The sequence below is a fragment of the Temnothorax longispinosus genome, chromosome 1, assembly GCF_030848805.1.
Source record: "Temnothorax longispinosus isolate EJ_2023e chromosome 1, Tlon_JGU_v1, whole genome shotgun sequence".
Classification (NCBI taxonomy): Eukaryota; Metazoa; Arthropoda; class Insecta; order Hymenoptera; family Formicidae; genus Temnothorax; species Temnothorax longispinosus.
In genome coordinates, this window is record NC_092358.1 from 11,062,855 (window position 1) to 11,082,042 (window position 19,188).

A 19,188-nucleotide genomic window follows, 5' to 3' on the forward strand; every position below is an offset into this window, starting at 1 on the left:
ATTAGTGTCATCTAGCGATGCACCACGAATTTAATCAGTCGAAAAACATCGTGACCGACGAGCTCGAGGCCCGAGGGTCCGCAGTGCCTCGCGATAGTCCACGATACTCCGAACGTCCGAACGAGCTAATGGAGGACAACGATGTGTTTCGATAGGATACGCGATTGGAAATTTACATTCGCCGTGTACGCGGAGTGAGGCGTATCCTTCTTTTCCATGCCCGTCATCCTGGCGGAACGATAACTCTCGCAGGTAAACGGAATCGCCGTCCGTCCGTCCGTGCGAAAAGGGGCCGAGAGGAACGAGAGAGAGACTCAGGGAGAGGGAGGGGACGCAAATTCGGAATTCGTCTCGGCTCGTACGACATTGCTATTTCCGGGCCACCCAGCGCATCAGTAATTAGCTTATCGACGTGGATCGAACCCCGCGAGCGAACGCCGCCAGAAGGAGATCGCCAATACTGTCCGAATTACGAACGCCGCGTACGCTAATCCTTTCGCGTAGTCGCGCTGCCCTTCGTCGAGATTCTCGGTTGGGATCGGTATGGGCGCTTCTGTGAGAGCTTAACCTACCTTAACAATATATTATATATCTTTGATGCGGATTATTCTAGCAAGACAGCAGTAGGACCGTGATGTTTGTCGAAATTGAAAGTATTTCTACATGCACTTATTCTCGATCTTCTCGAATGAGAATTACGACAGAAAAATATAAATTTATATATGTATATGTACATATATAATTTTATTTATATATATAATATACACATGTATTTTATATATTTTGAGGCATAGAAACTGTAAAAAGCTTGATAACAAAATATAAGAAAATATATAGCAAAGAAAAAGATGAGGAAAGATAGATAATGATAGAAAAACAAAGTAGAACTGGTAATAGGAAATATTTAAATTTGTCAAACGAGTTACTTATGGTATATCAGAAGAGTGCTTTTATTTTCTTAAAAAATATATATATATTCTTAGGGCTGTATTTATATGCCGTAATATATTTTGCAATTTATTTAGAGGTGTTGCAAGGACATTCAACTAAATGGGGAAAGTCAAGAAAAGACCGGAGTTGCTCCACCGCAGCAAGTCGCACAATATACTGCGCAATTTGATGCTGAGGGATTTTGGGTTACGCACGACGCATAAGACCAGTACGCGCGAATTGGAGCCCATAGCTGAAGCAAACTTTGTCCTGAGGGACCACAAGGAATTGGTATATACTTCTATATCCAATAGCCGTATAATACAACTTGTGTAACTTCAGTGTTTTTCGTGTGTCTGTATCTCTAATTTATGAAGGCCCAAGTAGATGTAGTACAACGATAAATGCCTGATAAAATAGCCTTCTACAACGACTTTTGTTCTCCAACTTCATCAGTTTCTAATGGCTGAGTTAATAATGACACATATTTATTGCTACATATGTTACAGCAAAGTAACATACTAAGTGTTGTCTGTTTATTTGCAGAAATGTGAATTACCTGGTGTTCCTAGAGCCACTTTCCTAATGGTTTTCAGTCCTGATGGGTAAGATGCAATGGGCAAAATATAATAATATATTTCGTTGTGTGATTACTAGAAAGTAATGCTAATAAGTTAAAGAACGAAGTAACATGCGCACAGTAGTTACTTTTATTTATAATAATGCAATGGAGAACATTAGAGGAAATTACAGATTTATAAAACAATAATTTCAGGACCATGGTAGCATCTACACATGGGAATCACAATGTTTATATCACGGAAATTACAACGGGAAAGAATATTAGAACTTTGTCCGGACACCCACGTACTCCCTGGTGCATAGCTTTTCACCCGTCCTCCAGTCAGATCTTAGCGTCCGGTTGCTTAGGAGGTCAAGTTCGCGTGTGGGATTTAAGTGTGAGTACAATTTTTGGAATTATATATAATTTACTTCGGCATGAAACGGCAATGCGTTTAATGACTCACAACGCAAATTTGTCCGTGTAGGGTGGTAGCGAAATTTGGAATGCTGACAGCCATACCGTTATCGCTTCACTCGCGTTCCATCCCTTTGAAAGATTGTTAGTTATAGCCACATATAATGAAATTCACTTCTGGGACTGGAGTAAGTCTCAACCGTTTGCTGTAACTGCTACAAAGACTGACAAAGAAAAAGTGAGGTAATTTTAAAAGAAATTGCATCATAGACTATGATATACGGAAAAAAATGTTACGAGAAACTATATCTTACGTTGTAAAAATTACAGATATGTAGCTTTTGACAGTTTAGGAAGAAAACTAATCACAGGTATTGCAAATACGCCGCAAGTACAATCACAATGGGATCGGGCTCCCGTGGGACAATTACTTAGAACTAGTTTGATGTAAGTAAAAACACTATGACGTGAATATTGCGCGTATAAATAAATTTTAGATATGGATCTGTTTGTCATTAACAATTTGTTAGAAATGTTAAAAAATGTTCGCAATTTTAAATAAAAAGTTTGAATTTTGGAATACAAAAACAATGAAATATTTATTATAAATCTATTAATAATCTTATTTTCTATTTATAATTATTTTTACAAACAAATAGGTAAAATTGAATATCTCAGTTTTGAATTGTATTTCTTTTTATCGACAATTCTTAATCTTTTACTTATTCCTTTGTTATATGTGCGTCATTCCAAATAACTTTGTATTTTAACTAATCTTGAAAAAATTAGGAACTTTAGGTATCAGCCACGAGAAAATTTCCCAGATATCGAACTTTCGCCTTTTCACTTGTGGAACCATGGCTCTTTTTACGGAAGAGGATCGGCGGACAGTCATACTGTAGACAGACCTTCTCGGTATTTAAATTATACAATGCAAAATCATCGAAATTCATCGGGAAATTTGCGAAATTTGAATATAAATTTTTTCAGTGCGTATCTGTTTATGCGCAGAGGCCATGAAATGTCCAGCTTCTCACGATTTGCCAATTATCACCAACAGTTTAGAAACAGCGTGCGGCAAGAGGAAACGCGGTTTCATCGGCGACGAAATCTGTCCGAAGGTACATTATACTATCGTGTCAATTACGGATACTGTGAACTAATGCAACTCCATCTGTAACAATCGAGATTCATCGTAATAGTTTTATGCCTTACGATGTAGAACTGAATCAAACTAGGGAGGCTACATCTTCTCCAAGCATTACGAGAAATCCACTTCGTCCGACCGGCAATCCAGCGAACACGGACAATGCCGAGAACAGATCGGCGGACGACAGCAACGACGATGATTTGCCGAGCTCCGTGAGGAGGCGCGATCGAGAACCTAGCGCCATAAACGACTCTCGTCCCAGGGACGAGTTTAACCAGCGATTGAACAACGTGTGGTTCGGCGTGGACGAAAGGTTGCGCGGGAGCAATTCTCAAGATCCGGAAAGAAGAATAAATCTATGTTACAGAGATCTCGTCGATCAATATGTGACGCTCGTAAGACGTTACTTCGACGTTTCCAGAAATAGAGATACCGTGAGCTATATATGTTGCAATCTCACTAGAATTTTTTCCCTTTTATCAAGCGTGTGTAAAGAATATGTTGATTTTCTTTGAAGATCGACCGTGGCACTGACCCCATGGATATGCCGGAAGCGTTATCCTCTAATCTTGAGGAGTCTAGTAATAGAAACGAATCGGCGGCGACTGAATCATCTATACGAAGATTAAGGAACGAATTGAATTCCAGCGCGCAAGCGAATAACACGAATCTGGAAAGGTTGCAACGATGTCAGCGATTATTGATGGAACGTTCCGAGCAAGAGGAGATTGGGACTACTCTTCAGAATTTGAGGGAGGCTCTGAACGCCGCCGCCGAGAATAATAGCTCGTGCTTGGTGCGATTGCAGAAATTGCGGGAAAGGCTACAGCGGCAGACCGCGACTTTATTCGAGCATTCTAACAACCGTAACTCTCGCCTTCAGCTGCTTCGAAATGCTCTGAACGACGAGATCGAAGCGCTTAACAATATGGAGGCGCAATTTACTAACACGAGTTCTAGAATCGAGCGGTTGCGAGATGAATTCACCATGTATGGTATTCTGCCGCGAAATCGGCATATCGCGACCGACCCTTCGCAGGTGAATTTAACCGAGGCCGAATGGAGAGCTCTTACTCCGAATGACGGACAAGTTCCCAGCACTAGTTCCGCATCATCAATGCTGTCTTCGAGACTGCGCGATTTGGAATCCAATGTGTTTCCTAGCACAAGTTACGCCGGTGAGAACGAAGAGCGTGGCACGATGTGGTCCGATGCCAATGCCAATAATAGTGAAAACGCTGGTACTTCATCAAGAAGTACTGGGAGGGCAACGAGAAGACGATTTGATGCCTTGAACACGGAGGACGAACCGCCGAGGCGGCGAAAGCGTAAATTGGGGCCTATTGAGTTTTCCATACCAATGCCGTTATCCTATATTGGTAATATTTCTACTTGAACAGAACTGCAAGTATATAAAATAGAAAAATAAGATTACTATTGTTGACTTAAAATCTATATTCTGTTATTCTAGAAGACACCTCATCTTCGAGTGATGAAGGTTATTCACGAGCATCGACATCCCGTAATGGCGCATCTAACTTTACAGTTTCAACTCACTCAGCGTTTCAACCAAATGTCCCCAAACCCGTCGCGCAGCGAGCGAGCAGCTCGCAAAATCAAGAAGCGACAACTAGTTCTCCCAGATTAGACGAAACCGATAGGAACAATTTACTTGACAGTTTAAATAACGAATTAAACGAAGATAACCAAGATAATAGAGCATCAAGGATTACGCGAAATATGCAAGAAATAAGATCTCAAGAACTCAGTCGCAGACAAGGGTGAGTATACTTCATTGAATCTTTTTTATTTTTAAGTTTTAAGTTTTAATATATTTTGTTGAGATTTTTTTCCATCATACATTTTATGTACACTTTTTGAAGATGTCATATATTTGAAATTTTTAACATTTAGAAATTCACCTTTACTCAGGAGAGTGATAGATGTTCTGCAAATCCTTCGAAATTTGCATGCGGACCGGATGGAAAACAATAATACTACCCAACAAGTATTATTAGACGACTCGGAGAATGGATATTGGCTGCTCGAGGAAAACAGTAATTCAGATTCAAATTTGGATGATACGAACTCCAACACCAACTCGAACTCTCGTCGGTGGACTAGTCGATGGATACAATTGGATACTTCTAGCAGAAACTCGGAGTATACCAACGACTCACCGAACGAACAAACTTTACCGAGGCCCCTTTCGGAAGACGCAGAACAAAATATTAACGATAACAGAGAGCAAAGGAATCAGTTATCACCTGTGTCTGCGAATCCTACTCGTTATGAGCAACCACCGTTGTTCCCGTTTAGAAGTTTACGAGAAAATCAATCCCAAAGGGTAGAACAAAATCAAACACCCAATACCAGCAACTCCGATAGTACTCCCCTTCAATCGCAGACGTCTGATTCAGGCACAACGCGTGCGACATTAGCGGGATTTGCGGAATTGTCGAGAACGGTTAACGATCCCGTTGCAACGAGAATCGCTAATGTAACTAACCGCGAGGGCAGATCGACAACGAGCGACAGGCAACAACAACAACAACAACAGAATCAGGAGCAACGAAACGCAGATGACCCGGATATCGACTACATTATAGATCCGATAATGCTCGGTGCTGACAATATAGATCCAAGAGAGAGTTCACTGGGAGTTCGACAAGGGATTCAGTTGCTCAGTCGTCATATCGACAACATGCATCGCTTGTGTCGGTAAGTTGACGATATGATGGGATTTTACATGGCTATTATTATATAACTCGAATTATATTTTAAAAATGTAAATTTATAAGATTTTTTATGATTAATGTATGTATATGTATCATGAATTTATTACAATTAATGTAATAATTTAGAGATGAAATGTTTTTTTATTAAATTTTGCATAGATTTGATACAATGTTGATTAAAAAATTCAATATTAATCGATATTGTAAACTGCAAGAATTGTAACTTTTCGGGAATTTATTTGAACGCAATAACTTTTTTCGAAAGTTTTTTGTTTAGCATTTAAAATGGAAATAAAATAAATAAACACGAGATTACGTAGATTGTAGATTATATGTATATATATATTTTTTAAGTATATACTATACTATACTGTTAAAGCAACATTAGAAAATGAATTACAATATTTTGTATTGCTTCTTTTGGTTCCTGTGTCAATAAAAAAATAACAATTTTCTCAATTTCTTAACAGAGCACGCTTAGAAATAGTCCAGCTGTGTCAAGTGCGCAAAATGTGGGAGGATCTACAACGACAAATACGATCATTGCATGTGACGGTCCGTGTAGAGAGACAGAACGGCGATCAGGCAGAGACGCAAAGAGACAATGCGGCTGGTAATCCTGGTCCGTCAACGTCGGCTACAAATTCATCGAATGAATCGGCGAGGAATTTCAAGAAAGCGCTCTTGGAGAACTATCAGAGGGAAAGTAACGAGGGCGATCGTACTGACGCGAGATCATACGATCAGAGTCAGCCGTCGACATCGAGCGGAGTTACCGGCCTCGAGAGGACTCACGCGGACGAGCCAACGTCCAGCACCCGTAATGTCGAGGAGAGCAATATAAGTCTTTCGAATCTGCTGCCGAGCGACGCTGAATTACGGCGGATGCAGTGTCTCAAATTGAACGAGATGCTGGACGGCTTGTACGCGCGGCTGACCTCGCGCTGCCAAAACTGTGATTCTCGCGTCACCGACGCGCGGGCGATGAACGACCACACGTATTCCAGTTTGACGACCGACGGTGACGTGCAGTTGCCCAGTATGTCCAGCGTCGTGTCGAATATCGGGGCTAATTCGAATTTACCGGCGGTCACTGCGATAACGACCGAGTCGGAACCGTTACCCAGCATCTCGAGTTTCGTCAGCGGTCTCGATCGTGCCGGTCCCAGCAGATCGACCCAGGCATCGAATACGAATATTAATTATCCCGCGACCAGCGACGCGACCAGTAGCAACAGCAGGAACGGCGATAGTAAAATCAGTTCTCCTTTTAAGCGAAATCCAACGAATCAAAGGGCCAGGATTTCACCTTCCACATCATCATCTGAACCTATGAGATATACCAGACAAAAGATATATCTCCGGTATTTATGTGCATATATTCTATAGAGACAGTGCGTTTTGTTTTAAAAGTGTTAATTAAACAAGTATGCATTTAACTAGTAAAGATACGAAAACAAGTGATATTTTGAATTTATAGTTAGATTATTACTTAAAAAAGTAAAGTAACTTTTATGTGAAAAAATCTTTTTACACAAATTTATTAGTTGAAAAAAAAATATATTAAATACATTGTAATTGTCTTTCTAAAAATAGATTGTTATTCCGTTTAATATATTTCAATTTTCAGACGTTTAAAATGGTCGCTGAAATCGCTTCGTGGTAGACAAAGCTCTAGGTCTCAGGCTCCCAATAATCCATTTCGTCATTGCGAACATGTCAGAAGACCGTGGCATTTACGCAGAAATGCATCCCAAAATAATGACAGCAGTAATAACGACAATTTAGATGTAGATATAGATATCCGGGATAGAACGCGAGGTTCGAATACATCTGAGTATCTACAAAAAATGATCTTACGACTGGAATTGCTAGTCCGACAACAGAGGGCCTTAGCTCGGAACAGCAATAGAAGGTTGAATGGTAATAATCGCCAATCGGAAACTAATAGAGAGAACGATAATCGGGAAATGGAAGAGATTCGCGAAGCTACAAGATTAAGAGCTAGGTAGGCAGGACAACACATTCTATAATATAACATATTAACATTAAAATATTATAACGAAATTAAGATATTGAGCAAGTATACATTATTTCCAAGAATTTTTGTTATGCGAATAATTAGTAATATATTCGGACCAATTAATATTATTTCAGACAAGTCCTCGGCTTGATGGTGCGATCTCTGATCCAATTCTTCGAAGTAACAAGATCAGGAAACGGTTCCCAAAGCAATGTTCTCTATGAACAGATGTACAGTAAGTTTATCGTGTATTATGTAAGATTATAAATTATTGAAATGTAATATAATTGGAAAAGTAATGATTCTACGTGAAAAAGTAACCCCGAAACGCAAGATAAAATTTTTTTACATGCAGTGTCATTTTCAAAAGTATTAATTCTGAATATTGAGAAGTTAATATTACTCGTCAATTTTAAAAAGGGAAAAAGTATCTGAAATTGACATATTTGATTTTCTTGAAAACATGAATGTTTATATAAAGTAATCCCATGTTTTCCACATTCTCTAAATTGTGTATCTCTTGATTGTTAATTTATATCGATTTATGTTTTTCTTTCTTTTCAGAGTTGTACGTATTGTTACATCTGGCACTGGAGCTAACAGACTTATTGTTAGCACAGCTGGTAATAACAAGAAGAGAGCTGGAATCTAGTCAATACGGACCTTTCACTTCTGATTTATCAGTTAACAACCAAAACAGAAGCGACACGCGCGGTAATAACAGCGTTGACAATAGTCTGCAAACGGAAAGTTTGCATCGCGCGAGCGATAACGCGCCAAGACGAAGCGCCGACAGAGAGAGATTTCCGAGGAATCGTGACGAGATGCCAAATGCGGAAGAGCTCCTTTCAGTACACGGGAATAGACGTTATCGCCTTATGGCGCAACAATTAAGGCGGCTGTTTCGTCATCGACAGGGAACTCAAAACGGTAATAATGCATCCGAAAATCAAACCAACAATCCAGCGACAGCTAGACCTAGCAATAACGGTGACGATAATAATTACGACGATAATGCACAAAACGAAGATAATCGCCAGTCAACTTCTGAAAACGCCCTGTCGGCAGAGGTGCAGAGTATTGTGGAGAGAATCCAAAGTAGCAGTTCGATCGACAACGACGAACGTGCCGATGTCAGGGCGGGAGTTGAGAATCGTACAATAGACGCTGCAAACGAGTCGCGAAACTCGAATGAGAGCTACAGGCGGAATTACAGAAATGCTACGGTATCCGAGCCGGCGGTGAGACGCATCAACGAATCGAGGGGTCCGCAAGAGATTGACTCCAGTACGCGTGCCAGCGAGAGCTGGAGGAACTACATTTCTTACACTTCATCGGGAGATGAACAAAGCGGCAGACCGTCGCATCAGAGAACCCGTTGGGCTCGCCAATATGCGCGGGGCGCGTGCTCGTCATTGCTCGAGCGTCCTTTGCACAGATACGGCAACTCCGATCCGAATAACAATCGCAGATTCCCCCACAACAGGGAGGGCGCGTCTCTCCGACGAGAATTTAACGTTCCTGAGCTACAGGTGAACAACGTGCCCGTTAATGACTTGGACAATCTTTCCGGTAATCCGCGAAGAAGGCAGAACACGCCGCCAACTCCGCCACATACGCCTCCGCCGTTCTTGATCAATAATTTCCTTTACAACGCCACTAACAGGAACAACGATCGAACAAACGAGTCCACAGATCAGCCTGGACCAAGTTGGGCTGGACAATCGAACAATACTAGAACCTCGGTATAGTATAAATTTTGAGACATTGCGTTTTTTATAAAACTGAGTCGATTATCATCTGACGACTAATCATGGTGAATCATTCCGTGAATTTTCAATTATTCTTATGATTTTATTTAGAGCACTTATTTTGTACTTAATTCTTGCAAAAATTTATAGTTTACAAATAATTTTTGACATCTATTTATGAATCACTTCTTGTTTCTCCGATCTTTAAATTGATAAATAATAGGTTCGATCGTTGCTTATTTGAAGGCTAAATCTTTTCTGATCATTATTAATTTTTATATTAGGTGTTTACTCCAACATTCCTGACATTGTGGCGCAATCGTGTTGGGCCCACCTGGATACCCCGTTACACTGAATTCGTGACTAATACAGGATCACGAATTGGAGGGAGTGCCAATCCCAGTAATACTGGCGGTGGTGATGATGGAGGAAGTGGAGGAGGAGGAGCAGGACCAGGAACAGGAACAGGAGGAGCAGGAGCAGCAGGGGGAGGAGGAGGAAGTGGAAGTGGTGGAACAGGAGGAGGAGGAGGAAGAGGAGGAGCAGGAGGAGGAGCAGGAGGAGGAGGAGGAGGAGGACAGGATCCAGGAAATGACGAAAACGATTATTATTGGGACTTTGGTACCACTTTTTTTCAAATTTTTAAATACATACAGTTAATACACATTACGACATACAGAATGGTCTTCTACTGGTGGTACAATCGAGAGGTACTGATTCTCAAAATTGATGAATTTATTTCAACAGCAGTTATTCACAAGTACGAACAAAAATATAATATTTAGTTTAAAAAAAGAAATAATATAAATTTATTATCTTACTGTATAAATAAGATGAATGATATTTGTTCGATAACTTTAAATATTTCCTATTGTTCTTGAACGAATTTTTCAAATTGTACTTCAATAACGTTGAATAATTTATGTTAGTGAAAATTATGCAAGTTCCAAAATAATAAGATACGTTATTAACAATTGCGATTTTCTCAAGAACAAAACCTGAAAAAGATTTACCATCTTTTTTTTCCACGTAGTTTTTTGTATAAAATTGCCACCAATAATCGATCATTTTCTATATAGCATTTAAATACAAAATTTATTTTCGAATGTGTGTACATGCATATACACTACATGTGAAGATGTAAAAATCAGATAATTTCTCAGAACATCATATACCTGTGGGTATACCATTCAATCCAGCGTTGGAAATTCAGAGTTATCGCGTTCAAGCATGGGATTTCTCCAATGGTGACATACCTGACATTACGGACTGTTAGTATAAAATGTCAAATACAAATTATTAACCATAAACATACTCTTTTTCTGCGTATGCTTATATATCCCGATACGATTTTTCAGCTGAGAAAAACGTCGTGGTGCCTGAATGTAAGATTCATAACGATGCCAGTATTGACATATCTACAGATGGAAAATTGCTGGCGACGCTTTTGCAGTCTGGTCGTATCAATGTGACGACCACATTAGGTAAACGAGGAATGCATGTTGATCCCCATTATTCATGAAATATGTATGTATATATATATGTATGTATATATATATATATGTATGTATATATATACACACACACACACACACACACACACACACACACACACACACACACATATATATATATATATATATATATATATATATATATATATATATATATATCAAAATATATTAACGATTCTTTCTCAGGGCGCGTGTTCTCAGCACTTTTTTTTATCTTGAAGGGATAATTTCTTATTTTTGTATCGCATCTCTTTTACGCCAATATAATCTTGCAGAGGGATATTTTTAAACGATAACTTTTCTTCCACAAGGGGTAGTAAAACAATATACAAATAATGTGAACTTACCCTCTTTGTGCATTACTATGAAATTTTTTCATTACTTGACAAAGACATGGAAATTTAAAGAAATAGAATGAAGTAAAAACTCGATTGTTTTAAATTGTCGAAAGACTAAAGCTATACGATTTACTTTTTCGGTTTAGGTATTTACAGCCTGCAATGGGAAACGCTGGGAGAAAAGATTTATTCGACCAATATCGATCAAACGGTAGTGTCTGTTTCGATATCACCTACGCAACAACATCTCTTGGTAGGTTTGGCACGCAGGATTCACGTACCTGCCAGACCATTCCCGATGGCTCTGATTTACAAGCTGCAGGAGAAGCAGCCCGACGACGAAAAGAATGTTTCGTCGACAGATCCGACCATGGAATTGACATACGATTCCTCCGATGAGATGCTCGATGATAACGTTTCTACGAATAGTATACCAAGACGAAATAATGTTACAGCCAACAGTTATAGACATATTCGCGACTGGCGGATTCGCGACATTCGGATGAGAAACGAGCTGGACATGGACATCAAACGTCACAGGGAGAGCATGGTGCTTATCCGGGAATTGTTGCAAAGTAACCGGGAGGTTTCGAATTATCTTAGTCTAAATTGCATCAGATGGGCGCCGCAGCCGGGTCAAGGGATGGTTTACGCGACAAACACTGGACAATTAAATATCCTGCAGTGATTCTACGCTCGTAGTAGACGGAGATGAAAGTAAACGTTCTCTTCGTATTATAATGCTTGCAATGAATGTGTCATACACGTAAGATGTAACACAGTATCGTGGTTCGCCCCCAAACAAATTTCTTTTCGATAGATTGCAAGGAGGGATATGCCAATGTGCGATGTGCGGTAATAGGTTTTTATCGCAATCGCTTGTCAATCTCGGCTAATTGTATCACAGTGATAAATAGCACGAGACTGCTACGGACTACAATTTGTATTTTATTCTTTTCCATATTGTGCTATTATTTCCTTATGTTCTGCAAAGAGACATAAGAAACACATAATGTATAAATATAAAATAATATATGTTCGATCAATTAGTTATTATTGTATAGTTTATGTGGTTTTTATATTCCTATAATTTAAAAAAGCGCTCTTTGCATCGTTTCTATTAGACTGAATTTGTAGTACGATACTGTCCTTTTTAGGGATGCTTCTGTTATATCTTATAATATGAAAGTGTGGGGAACTGGGTCGTTATATAATATTAATATGTATTTACCGATCGGATGAACGTTAAATGCCATCAAATAAATCATTCAGAACGTACTTCTTCCCACTTTGATTATCTTAATCATAAGGAATAGAGCAATTTGTCGTGCCATCTCTTTGCAATACTTTTATCTGATGGATTTTTATCTATTGATAGTTACATTAACTGGAAAGAGATATTTACAATGTGATTTTTTGAGATGATGTTTTTTTGTTCGTTTTACCTTTTTGTATTACGAGATGAAATGTTTATTAAAATTCCATGTATATTCATTTTAGACATCTATACATTATATATATATATATATATATATATATATATTAAAAGTTTTGGCATAGGATATAAATATACAAATGCAAATATACATGTCGGTTAAGTAAATTATTTCAGGCACAATTTATTTTTGTAAAAAGTTGCGTTCTTTTTTTTTTTTTTTAGAAATTTGGCGCTTTTCGGAAAGATGAGAATGACTTCGCTTGTGTATACAATCATCGTTTCGATACAACCATTGTATACATAGTCGAATAACACGTAATTGTATTTCTGTGTATAATCGTTATCAATAATAATTTCTTTGCGAAAAAAGAAGCACACGTTTTATACATCTTACTGTCATACGTACGCGCGCACATACCGCTTTCTATGCTTCCAATCGCGATTCTTCGGATAAGATGTAGGATGTAGTGTTAAAAAGGAGTGCTGAAAACGCGAACGACTTGTGCTTTACATTCCCAAGGAATATCGCTACTTCGTACGCGATAATCATATGAAAGCGTTATGTGTTTAAGCGGAAGCATCCATTCTTTTAATATCGGGCAAAATGTAGGGAGAAGAGAGACTCCTAGTTATCTGTTCTTTCCTTTTTTTTTAGTAAACGTGAAAGATGTGACAGAGTATAAATTTCATAGCCTTATAATATCTGCCTTTGTAATCGGACAATAAAATTTACAATGAAAATAGATACAGGCGTGTTTTATGCAGATATTTATATATCTATATATATATGTACAAAACGATATTATAATGTATTGGTATATCTATTTATCACAAATTCGTATCGTAAAAGCATCGGTCTCATAATATGTTAAACATAATACTTATTACATGGAGTTGAAGTATTGTAGGACTCTATACAGACGCTAGAGGATGGAAGACTTAAAGGCGACCCTATGAAATATCACCTTCAAGCGGTTTTTTTTTAGTACTCGGGTAACTACTAACAAAGTGGTACGATTTATGATACACACGTTTACGAATCTTACACGAATTCGGCAATTTATTTACAGGACGCAATAAGACTCGAAGATTGTCTTTATAATGAATATCTATTTATAAAAATAGTCATGCGCGTGAAAATCTATAAAGATCTAGTTTTTATCAGGAAATTAGAACAGAGATAAAAACGAACCGGAAATCGCAGTGCAGTACACATTCTTCCTGTGTGTGTGTATGTATGTGTGTGTGTGCAATAGTCTATACAATATAATTTTAACAACATTTTGGCATCGCACGGTGTATTAATTGCTCTGTAAAGTTGTATAAACACTTTCGCAGCATACATAGCACGTATGTATGTAGTTACCTATGATATAGTAATGCAGTAAAAATATATTTTTATTTATCGGACAGGCGAAATAAAAAATTGCAATATGGACAGAAATTGCAAATACGTTACATCATGCTCTTATCATCCGGTATATACTATACAAATGCATTAAAAGCTGAGAACGTACGTAGTTCGTTTCGTTTCCTCTCGCATACATCGGGCTTTGCAGCCGCTCTATATTATAAATTCGACCGTTACAATACTCTGACTTTCGTGTAATAAAATATAAAAATAATAATAAATCGCAATTACTCTTCCTCCGTAACGGGCATTCTGAAAATCCAATGGAACTTCAGATTACACTCTTTAATTCTTATAGACGTACAACCAGTCATACAATAAGACTATCTTATATTTTTAAGTTCTAATTGGTAGGTACAAAATATTAAATTATATCATATATAAGTCAATTAGTAATATATATGGTACACGTTATATTAATGGTATTTCAATTTGACCTTGTTATACAGTAAAATGTGAATATGATACAACCTCTAAGTTCTTTTTTCTTTTTTTTTTTTTAGTGAGCGTGTTCCTCGATGATCTTTGGAAGATTTAATTGCATGCTATACAAAACGCATATACTTTACATAGCTGTCCGATTTAAATATTTTATAGTAGTATTTATAGAAATTTTATGGCCGTAAAAATGTGATCACTTCATAATTTCCTATTACATTAAAGGCTGGTAAATATTCGACACATCTCTGTAAAGTATCTAAAAGTAATACGTATTACATAATGAAAAGAACAAACAAATGTGGACTTGACATTGTGTTAACTTCAATAATCCTGTTAAAATAAATTAATTATAAGTGAAGTTCCATCATTAATAATGTGAATAACCTTGCAAGACTGAGTAATCTTATAAGAGAAAAAAGATGCAACCCTGATATCATGGCTTATCCTTATCGCGCGCATTATCTAAAATTATAAATCCATGGAAGTAGCGCCATATAAAAGCAATTATTCAGACTAATTTAATCGTGCCCTTCATTCTTAATAAGCTACAAAGGCTGATTTGCTAATATTTACGTTATAATATACTTATTGTAAATGGTGTTCTCGCTATGTACCATTATTCAATATACATAAATCATTTATCAAATCCGATATATCGAATTAAGTGTCAAAAACTTTTTTAAATAAATTGTTATGCTGTACATTTGTCATTAACCTTCCTATACCTGCGCATTGGTCTGTCAGACCGACGATATACGTTTGCCTTGTTTTTTTTTTAATGGAAAACAAGGCAAACGTATATCGTCGGTTTGACAGACCAATGCGCGGGTATAGGAAGGTTAAAGGAAACTCTAATAATAATAGCAATAATTCTAAATCAAAATAATGAAAACAAATAAACGTGTGTACTTACAGAAATATATCAAAAGAAAGTACATAGGAATATTATATATTAAAAAAACGTATATAATTCATTTTCTAAATCCATGATAATTTCTCTCTCATATAATAAACTTTCGATGTACACGACAGTGAGAAGTTAGGCAAATCAAAGAAATATATTAATATACTTAAAAAATAATTTGGACATATCAAGTGACATGCATTACAACTTTGGCTTACAAATTTCTAATTGGATTATCTTGATAAATTACGTAGCGTTTATTAACAAATATCAATGATCTTTAATTTGAAGCGTGCTGTATACATTTTCGCTTTTTAGAATGTTATTAGTAAATCAGCCGTAAGTTTGATTCTTATTAAATTCAGTCAATATATAAAATGCTTTGGATAATGAACAGTTGACTAATATATATCACAAGTTATTTTCTTCCATAAGGACAGTACAGATAATGCTACGACTAAAACATTTTCTTTCTCACCCTTTGTTTCGTCAGTACGCCTCACATTCTCGTATGCTTTGTTATATCCACATTTTAAGGTCCCAGACAGTAGAATCTTTGCACAATCAACAGAAATATATTGACATTTATTGCCAAATAAGATTAATATTTATAGTTTTCCGTAATTAGCGGTATAACACGGTTAATCAAAGTGAATCTAGAATTTGGAATTGGGAATTGTATCTAGAAAGAAGACCAATCTGAAATTTTTCTCTATCGGATCACCTCACGATTCTTTAATGAAGACAACTAGAATAACGCATTGGAAATTATGATAAATTGAGAAACGTCTAAATTTTAGAGTACACATATAACGGTTAGATTTAAGGTTGGAAATTATAATAAATTGAGAAACGTCTACATTTTTTAGAGTACATATATAATTGTTAGATTTAAGATTGTTATTGCAAACCATACTTGCGACGGAAATATGATACAACTTAGTCGTACATTACGGTATATATGCGATATTTTTACATCTAGTTTAGACAATATATAAAAACAGTTTGCCAAGAGATGTATATAATACATCAAATATTCCACAATAATTAAACAAAGATGTAACACAAATGTTTGGTATAATCCAAACGATCTCTTTCAAAAATCATTAAAATTGATCGGTAACAATGTCTTTACAAAGTTTCACGTACCTTCATTTAAAATCTGAGCAGTAACGTTTGCGTCTCTGCGTTTAGATCCGTTTTTACACCGGTGCATATGTTTAAGATAAAATAGCAATGCTACGTCTAGGTCCGCCTATGCATACATTGTCTAAGCTGGACCACTTTTTAATACCGGTACGTAGAGCCTCGGCTGTGACCTTATCTTCGTAAACTCTGGACATAGCTTCTAGCTTCTGCGCCTTCTCCTTGCTAAGTGGCTCGCTAAGGAATGTTAATTCGTTCGCTTCCGCAAGTGTACGAAGATCGAAGTAATATTTGGCATATACACTCGAAGGAACATTTATGTTGAATTGCAGCATCTCCAGAAATTGCCTCTCTAATTCGTTCCTAGTTAGAAGTTATAAATTTATTCGATTGATATGGTTAATAGTAGCATCTCAAACTTCCACTCGTATCTTTCAGGGCTTCAGTTTGTTTTAGTTTCATAAAACGAGCAAGTGCAATAATCTAAAATGTAATTGAAAAAAAAACTTACATATCCTCCACGGTGATGTCTTTCAGGATTTGACAGTAATCCACGTTCCACACCGCCTGATCATCCCAAACTTTGGACGCCAATAAAATAGCTCCCAGCACTATACGTTTCCAGTTAGCCGGTGTTATGTCTATCTCCGCGTAAGTAAGTAGGCGTTCGAGATAAACCAACGTTATGATGGCACATTCAGCAGTGAGCTGAGCGGCATTAAACAGAGTCCTTATAAATTTATATATTTGCTTATGCTCCGGATTATGCTTGTCATAATCCTCCGAAACACCGTCCCTCTGAAAGACAGATTTACTGTTCAAGTATGATGTAAGTATCGTGTAAGAAAAAATCTTAAGATTTGTCTGATCTATAGCAATCAATTCGATTGGTATTAAATGAGCATATAGAGAAGAGATACGAAAATACAGAAATAGATGAGTGGTTTATGGAGGCAGCTAATGCACAACGTCGTATCTCTTTGATGTTAGTACCGTTAATGGATGCAGTTTCTCATCAAATATATCGATCTGTCGCTGCGACGTTCTATTCTTAATATGGTAATAAACGGCTAAGGCAACGCATTTGACGGTATTTTTCAAGTTAGGTTGTGAAACCGTGCTGTCGTCTAAATATATTGTACTGCAGCTGCTACTCTTCTTCAAAGGCCTTGTGTCCGCTATTTGATGTTGACTCTTCTTCCTCACCATGCCATCTGGAAAAAGAAGAGACCGGGAGGCGATCAAATACATGCCCGTTTATTAAAGACTAGCCTGCTGCGCCCATTCCCTGGGTATTACTCACTCTCGATAGACTTCTTGGAACGCTCCATGAAGATAGTTCCCGCGCACGGGTGCAACGACGGATCGGAGTCCCAATCCTCCGGCTCGCGTTCACTGATATGTTGCAAATTATTTACGCTAATCCCACCCTCCGGCAGGTGCTCCTCCAGGCCCGGGCCCAGGCGCGAGTTGCACTCGGGCCGTATCTTCGCCCCGCCTTCCTTGCGCCCGACCTGCGGACTGGAGTAGACGCAACAGCTATTCTTGTTCCCCATGTTCCCATATAAACTCTAACCGGTTGCCAGTGTGCTCCCCGCTTCCCGCACTTCGCGCGCGCGGTCACGCTGTTAGTCTCACAGTTCGCACGCGGGAGGAGGGCGGGGGGACCGCGGGCCGGGCGTGAATCGGAACCGCGATGCGCGCGGCAGCAAGCACGACGTCCTCTGGCTTGACGTTTAGGTATAGTTATAAGGTAAGTAGACAGGTAGATAGGTAGAGATAGGTGTAGAGGTAACGCTCGCTACCTCACATTTCGTTGTGCGATGAACGATCAGCTGACGGGGCGGCAGCCGTTCGCGCGACTGGTGACGCGACTCGCTCGCCCGCGGCTCGTCTGGCTCATGTCGGCGACGCTCGACCAAAAAAAGCAACGGCTCTCGCGCGACGGGGACCTCCTCACAGTCCTCGCGTCTCGTTCTCTCCCTCCCTCTTCCTCTCTATCTCCCTCCCTCTCTTTCTCTTACACACACACACACTCTCTCTCTCTCTCTCTCTCTCTCTCTCTTTCTTTCTCTTTCCCTTCGGGGAGGACCGACGTTCGTCCCGCGATCGTCAGAGAACGAGGCGGTGACGCCTCGGTGCCGCGTTCGCGCCGGTCAACTCCGTTTCCGGCTCTACGATCGCACCTGAGCAGCCTGAGCTACGCGGTCGGCCGCGGTCGCGACTCGCAGCGCGATTCATTGTCGGCCGCACGGCGGCAATCCCATCCTCATCGCGGTCGCGCGTCTATCCGGCTCGTACCTCGGAGTCTCGGACACCGCCGCGAACGCGCTCCACGAACTGCGACGTCTGCGACGAAACGAACCGCGATGTCCGCGATCCACGGCCCTGCGCTCCTCCCCGCGGTGATACCAGACTGCAGACG

The 19,188-nt window shown here is 38.8% G+C and overlaps 2 protein-coding genes across 6 annotated transcripts; one reads left to right on the forward strand and one right to left on the reverse strand.

Moving 5' to 3' along the window:
* The first annotated feature begins 45 nt into the window (after window positions 1–45).
* On the forward strand, window positions 46–13,233 carry LOC139817617 (uncharacterized). Of its 4 annotated transcripts, none has more exons than XM_071785888.1 (20): window positions 46–252; window positions 1,026–1,221; window positions 1,477–1,535; window positions 1,706–1,889; window positions 1,980–2,152; window positions 2,240–2,356; window positions 2,699–2,824; window positions 2,900–3,030; window positions 3,132–3,493; window positions 3,577–4,438; window positions 4,531–4,840; window positions 4,974–5,780; window positions 6,268–7,161; window positions 7,428–7,805; window positions 7,955–8,055; window positions 8,385–9,565; window positions 9,856–10,192; window positions 10,723–10,842; window positions 10,930–11,055; window positions 11,570–13,233. In XM_071785888.1, the coding sequence occupies exons 2-20, from the start codon at window positions 1,051–1,053 to the stop codon at window positions 12,109–12,111; spliced, it is 6,981 nt and encodes a 2,326-aa protein (XP_071641989.1). In that variant the 5' UTR covers window positions 46–252; window positions 1,026–1,050; the 3' UTR covers window positions 12,112–13,233. The 4 variants fall into 4 exon arrangements, with proteins under 4 accessions (XP_071641989.1, XP_071642192.1, XP_071642060.1 ...); XM_071786091.1 differs by having other exon boundaries at window positions 2,921–3,030; XM_071785959.1 differs by having other exon boundaries at window positions 2,708–2,824.
* Window positions 13,008–19,188, reverse strand: Cycy (cyclin Y). 2 transcript variants are annotated; one of them, XR_011733435.1, is made up of 5 exons: window positions 18,067–19,188; window positions 17,757–17,977; window positions 17,275–17,561; window positions 16,767–17,126; window positions 13,008–16,171 (listed from the first exon to the last, which is right to left on the reverse strand). XR_011733435.1 is itself a non-coding variant. In XM_071787189.1 (4 exons), the coding sequence occupies exons 1-4, from the start codon at window positions 18,317–18,319 to the stop codon at window positions 16,838–16,840; spliced, it is 1,050 nt and encodes a 349-aa protein (XP_071643290.1). In that variant the 5' UTR covers window positions 18,320–19,188; the 3' UTR covers window positions 13,008–16,837. The 2 variants fall into 2 exon arrangements, 1 of the variants encoding a protein (XP_071643290.1); XM_071787189.1 differs by having other exon boundaries at window positions 13,008–17,126.